At 50.2% G+C, this 6,501-nt stretch overlaps 1 protein-coding gene across 6 annotated transcripts in view; it reads left to right on the top strand.

The window, feature by feature from the left end:
* The first annotated feature begins 1,448 nt into the window (after positions 1–1,448).
* Positions 1,449–6,501, top strand: part of RAPGEF2 (Rap guanine nucleotide exchange factor 2) — a 256,054-nt gene continuing 251,001 nt past the window's right edge. For 4 of the 6 annotated variants that reach the window (XM_043487356.1, XM_043487372.1, XM_043487368.1 and 1 more), the window contains exon 1: positions 1,450–1,645. In XM_043487356.1, coding sequence (XP_043343291.1) covers positions 1,577–1,645 — 69 coding nt within the window. In that variant the 5' untranslated portion in view covers positions 1,450–1,576. Of the gene's footprint in view, positions 1,646–6,501 lie in introns of all 6 variants that reach the window. The other 2 variants (XM_043487364.1, XM_043487380.1) reach the window with 2 other exon arrangements.

The raw sequence follows: 6,501 nt of genomic DNA, 5'->3' as shown, positions 1-6,501 counted from the left end.
TTTGCCTGTCTTGGGGCGGTGTTTAGTCCAGTATTGAACTCTCCTTAGTTTCGCGGTCACTTAAGTCTGAGCACCGAGGCAGGAGGGAACGCTTTCCCTGAAGCAAGTCACAAATAAACCTAGTAAACCCCTAGAGGACTGATTGTCTCTGCAGCGACTCGGAGCCCAACCCCTGGGTTCAAAACGACTGCCCAGGGCGGCCCAAGCTGCAGCCGGACTTCTGTTCCCGGTCAACTTTCAGCCCCGGCGGCCGAGACCTGGCGGCCGGGGGAGTATGGACAGGCGAGGGGACGCGGCAGATCCCCCGGGATCCTGAGTGGAATGTGGGTAGGGGGCGCGGCGTAAGCCGGGGAAGGGGTGGGGAGGGGGACAGGGGAGTCTGCGCCTTCAGCCCCGGCGCTGAGACTCGTCGCCTCCCCGAGGCCAGGTGGAGCGGGGCCCCCGCCAGCCCCGCCAGGGCGCTGCCACCCCGGGCCGCCGGGACGCCCGGCTCACCTGGGCCGCCGAAGGTGTCGCTCACCAGCGAGGGCGCGGCCGGCGGGCCTACCGGCTGGGGGCCCGGGGGCGGGCCCGGGCGCAGGACGCCCGGCCCCCGCCGACGCGGCGCGAGCCCACTGGCCGCAGACCCGTCACTCACTCTTCACCATGGTTGCAGCACAAAGCGACCGGCCCCGGAGGCCGTTTCCTCCCTAAGGAACCGCGGGGCGGCGCGGAGGCGCAGGAGGAGGAAGAGGCGGGGAAGAGGAGGGGAGTCGCCGCTTCCCAAACACTCTCCGGGGGGCAGTGCGCGACGCCCGCCGCCGGGAGTCCGGACCCGGCTGCCCGCGGCCCCTTCCCTCCGCGCCCTCAGACCGGGAACAAAGTTGCCGAGAGTCAGGCGACCGAGGGCGCAGCCGGGGGCGCTCTGGCCGCTCCGCGCGCGCCGATGGGGGGAGGCGGCGGCGGCGGAGCGCACGGTGGCGGCCGGGGCGGCGGCGGGGCGGCCCGAGGGGATGCAGCAGCAGTCGGGGGGCTCGGCGGAGCGCAGTAGACAGAGCTCCGGCGCGGCGGAGACGGAGACCGAGGCGATTCAGCTCCGGAGCGCCCAGACCTGAGCCAGTCCTCAGACGGCGGCCGCGGTGCCGGAGTGCTTTCCGGAGACCCCGAGAGGAGGGGGCGGCCCTGCGCCCGGAGGAGCAGGAGGCCCGCGCGCCCCAGCCTCCCCCCTCACCGCGGCTCGAACTCCCTAAAAATAACTCAGGCCCAAGAGGGCCGGGAGGAGCCGCCGCCGTCCCCGAGAGGAGCCGGGGAGGCGTGTCGAGCCAGGGCCCGGAGGGAGCCTTCCCGACCGCGCGGCGCGGAGGAAGCGGAGGAGGCGGAGGAAGCGGGAGCTCCCGGCTGCCGGGCGCCTCGGGAACCCTCGGGCCTCACGCCCCCCGCCCCGCCGCGCGCCCCGGGCCCCGCCGCCCGGCCGCCGCCGCGGTTTGGCTGGTTGGCCCGAGGCGGAGCGCTCAGGGCGGAGGCGGCGGCGGCGGCGCTGGGCCGGGAGGAGGCGGCCGAGGGCGCGGAGCGGCCCCGGCCCGGGCCGCGGGGGGAGATGGCGTCCTACGTGGATAACAGCTTCCGCCAGGCGGTGATGAAGAACCCAGCCGAAAGGACCCCCCAGGTGAGACCCGCGTCGGCTGCGCCCTCCCAGCCCCCACCCCTCCTGACGCCGTTTGCCCCGCGCACCCGCGCCTCCCATCAGGTCCCCAACTTCCAGTGGCTTCCCATCTCCAAGCCTTCCCCGGCTCGTCCTGGCATTATTTTCCCCTTCTCTTGGGTTTTCTTCTTTTCGCTGCCTTCTCGGTACTGTCCTGCCCCCGCGATTGTCCGGCGGGGTTGAGAGGTCTTTCCCGAGCGTCCCGGCTTCCCAGCCGCGCACTGGGCCTGCGAGTCTGCGGGGGTGACCTCCCCTCGGCCGTCCCTCTTGCCCCACCGGCCGCGGGGCTGCCTTCCTCCCCGAGCCTATGGTCCCTTTCTGCCTTCACAGTTCAGGGTGTTCGTAGAGGTGTTGAGGAAACTTACAGGGCTCTGCGAAAGACAAATCCGCCGTGTTCTTCTAAAGTGAAACGTTGAGATGTTTGTATATTTACTGTTTTGCTTTTTGGGGGGAAAAAAGGATGCCGCTTTCCAAAGAAGGGAGGAAGAAAGTTGGATAGCTAGGTTACTGCTTGTAGTTTCAATTGCAGACAGAACTGCAGAGCAGGCATGTTCAAATACCAACCGCCCCCCCCCCCGCCCCCGCCCCCGGGAAGGGCACCCTGCGGATTCTTTTGGTGTTGCACAACCTTGTCAAAATTAGGTAAGTTTGTTAACCTTTATGCATTTCGTTTACCTTCAGGCTTATTTTTCTCTGGCTTTAAGTGGAGAAATTGCTGATGGTGTTGGATCTGGTCGTCTCTAGTTGGACTAGAAAGGGGGAAATTTATAAAAATGTGGTGGTTTGATTTTTTTTTTTTTTTGGTTGTAGTTACTGACTGGATAATGACGCATACGTTGGGATGGTGACTCCAGGGGATGCTGCTGCCAACCTTCTTAAGACAAATAAGCCCTCCTGATCCTTGGGGCCATCAGACATTTAGGATCTAGTGCTTGAAAGAGTGGCTTCACTTGTTAGGTGTTGGATGCCATCTGTTCACATCCAAATGCTCTCCTTCTCTGCCGTTGACGGTTGTTATTTAATGCGGGGAGAAGAGGATAAAATAGACTCTTCCACCGGCTGCCTTTGGGCAAGGCCCAGGAATGGCACCTGGTACCATTTTTCATTTTTTTTTCTGATGCAGCCGTCACATCTGGGGAGTGTAGCTAGAGTGCGCATATTTACCAAACATGTGGAAGATGGGTGATAAATTTTACAAGGAAAATTCAGTTCACACGGTCACTGGAAAGTTCTCGTTCTAAAGGTTACTTTACCAAAAACAAGGACTGTCTGCTCAGGTCTTGCTGCCCTGCTTCTCCTGTGCCTTTCCCACCTCCTGTTGGTTTTGCGGTTGGCAATCACTCGGTCCTCTGCATCTGAAACTGTAGGTTCTCAGCCACAGTGTGATGGAAAAGCTAATTTCAGTGAAGTGTTTCAATGCCTTTCAGTGTTTGAGGTGCCAAGTGAAATCACACATGCTGAGAATATTAGAACTCAGTAAGGTGGTCAGAAAATGATGTCAGAGGCCTTGGTTGGAAATTAGAGAGGGGGGAAGTGGTGTGGTTGGCTGATTAGAATAGCAATGACTGAATACCTACTATCAGGTGGGAGGGGGTAGTCGGTCACCAAACAAGACTGAAAGAGGCAGAATGTCCACTGTGACAGTGCATGGATTGTGCCAAAGAAATGAACTGTTAAACTTTCCTGTTTCCGAGCCAGCTGTGGAGAACAGAGTGAAAACCGACCAACGTAGAACTTGGCCTGAGTCAGAAGTGGGTCAGTTGCTACTGACACCAACAGTGTGCAAACTTCACTGACAGCCTCAAAGCAGCATTTTTATTTCCCTGCACCTCCCCCCCCCCAACACCTTCACAGAACAAGTCACCCTAAAGAAACTTACCAAACATTTTGAACTTTCATAAGTGTCCACCCTATTAACTTTAATGCCCAGTGCAAATCTCCATGTGTATCATTTTAAAGAGAAAGTAGTTGGTAAGGTGGATGCTTCCCATCTTTACCTGGCTCGTTAAAAAGAATTACTCTTCTTCTAAGTTTGAAATTTACTCAGAAGTAAAAAACAAAACAAAACTTTGGTATCAGGTGCCTTTTCTGTTGAGTGTGCGTGAATGCAAGGACTAGAAGTTTTCCTGCACTCTCTCTTCTCATGACTACTTGAGAGTTAGAATTTTGTAATATAAAGGCAAAGTTATTAAACCTATGAACAGACACACGTGAATCAGGAAAGTTATGCTGTTGTGCTTCCTTCTGTTTCTCAGGAAAGATTTATGAGGAGTTTGTATGATTCTTATGACAAGCAAAAGAAAGGCACTTTAAGAAGAAAGAGGAAAAAAAAATATATATATATTTTGTTAAATTCATTTCCTTTTTTTTTTAAATCCCACCAACCCAGTCTCCTAAACCCTGAGAGGACATACTTTTGTACCAGGTCAGTCAGTTGCCTAGAAGTAATCATGCTGTCACTTGTATAACCTAAAAGTTAGCTAAGAAGTTAAAGAGGTTTTGGGGGCAGGGAGAACCTCAGCGCAGACACAGAGACTTTGAAAATTATTATGAAATTAGGAAGCTTTTCATAGCCACCTGGGAAATGGAATCCATTTTTCCCATTTATTTAGGCACTTCACTAGAGGGGAGATGGTAAGGAGAAGCAAGCAGAATTGTCACCTGAATTTTTAGCCAGATGTTGCACATTCGGATGTAAGGGGCTGTCATTATTTCACCTGGTATTCTGGGAGGAGGAAAAAAAGCTATCTTTAATCCAGTATGTGTCTAATATTGTGTGTCTGGAAAATGGCTAAATTGTAGTCAATGGAGCACTGTATTCTTACTAACAAACCTCCTTGAAAATAAGGAACACTACACGTTCTATTGATATTTTTCAGTGCATCTCTTGTTGAAAAACAGAACTCTTAAGTAATTGCTTTATTAAACTATTTGGGTTTATGTCTGTAATCACTTAAGTGGGAAGCTTGGTCACCTAAGCAATTTAGTGAAGTAAAAGATGTAAATAAATTACAAACAGCTTCGCCCCCAAGGCTTTAAACAATAAAATGAGTTTTCCAAACCATTTTATTAACTTATTGAGTTCAGACCCTTTCAGATTGCTTAGGTAGGGTGTTTAAATGCCTGTTTTTAGTCTTTCAGGTGAAACATCTATTGCAGAGTTGTTTATTCTGCTTTAAAGATTTAATATGTGTTTTTAGCTAGTTGTAAAAGTTACTTTTTAAAATGATTTGTGTTTTAAAATGGTTTGTATTTTAAAAAACAGCTCCTGCCTCACCTTTTCCTAGTTAATAATATTACTTTGTTCTTCACTGATTTTTTTGGGGGTGTGTGTGGCTTTTGATTTAGTTGCTAATTCATGAATTTGTCATCAGAGGTCATAACTGTGCAAGACAATTCTTTGCAAAAGTCACTTGGTAGAATACCTCTTGAGTCTTAATGAGAGGGTTGAAAAAGTGCCTTTAGCACAGGGAACTTTAAATTGTGAGAATCTGCACAAAAGTTTCTCTGGTGGATGTTTAACTTTCAAATCTAGTGGAAGAATTGTCTATTGACACATAAAAATTTCCATTTCTTTTTATCATTGTTTACTGGCAGTCTTATATTTTCATCTGACAACTTATACTTTGATTATATTTTGGCTCGTTTGGGGGCTCTAATAATAAATAATTTGTCTCAAGTAGTTTTTTTTCATAAAACACAACTAAATGATCTGGGTGCAATTTTGAAAAGCATGTCTCACAAAGTAACGCCTGTTTGGCTACAAGCATTTACCTCTCATAGCAATGATATTTGAATTTGGAGGTTAAAAAAAATGCACATTTATTACGAAAAGCTAATTTCAGACTGTATTAGCATGTGGCTCTGAACAAGTGAGGACTTAAGTTTGTGGTAAAAATTATTAACATTCTTTTTCATTATTGGTGGAAACTTAGTTGCCTTCAAATAACCTTTTAAGCATTTAGTAATTAACAGTTCCATAATTAGCTTTGCATATCTTGGCTGAGATTCAAAATGAATCTAACTGCAGTGCTGTGTGGAGGCTGGTTTAATATAGTCCTTCCCAGACCCTGGGATTTTCACAGACACTCAACTCCACCCCCCCACCCCCCAAATTAAAAAAAAATGAAGAGGACTTCCGGGTTGCCCACTTGGTGCAGTTTTCTTCCTCTCAAGAAAGGATGTAAAATAAACAAACAAACCCAGCTATAAACTCTTAACGCTATAATTATGAAAACTCACCAAGGTTTTTTTTTTTTTTTTTTTAAATAATTGAAGTATAGTTGACTTACAGTGGTCATTTCTGCTCTACGATGAAGTGACTCAGTTCAGTATGTATATCATTTTTTTTGGCAGCCCTGGGTCTTTGTTGCCCAGGCTTTCTCTAGTTGCGGTGCGTGGGCTCGTGGTGGCGGCTTCTGTCCTGGAGCGCGGGCTCTCGGTGCGTGGTCTTCAGTAGTTGCAGCATTCAGATTTAGCAGTCGTGGTGCACAGGTTTAGTTGCTCCTTGGCATGTGGGCTCTCCCTGGACCAGGGATGGAACCGTGTCCTTGGCAGGAGGATTCGTAACCACTGGACCACCAGGGAAGCCCCTATAAGATCTTTAAAACCTTCTTTCCCATTTTGGTTTATCACAGGATTTTGAATATAGTTCCCTGTGCTCTACAAGACCTTGTTTATTCATTCTATGTATATAATGGTTTGCATCTGCTAACCCCGAATGCCCAATCCATTCCCCCAGTCCCCTCCTGTCTGAAACCATAAGTCTGTTCTTTTTTTTTTTTCTCTTTAATTTTCTGTTGGCCTGAGAAAACTTCATC

The sequence above is a fragment of the Cervus canadensis genome, chromosome 1, assembly GCF_019320065.1.
Source record: "Cervus canadensis isolate Bull #8, Minnesota chromosome 1, ASM1932006v1, whole genome shotgun sequence".
Taxonomy (NCBI): domain Eukaryota; kingdom Metazoa; phylum Chordata; class Mammalia; order Artiodactyla; family Cervidae; genus Cervus; species Cervus canadensis.
The sequence above is the reverse complement of the archived record's forward strand: the minus strand, read 5'-3'. Positions and strand labels throughout refer to the sequence as shown.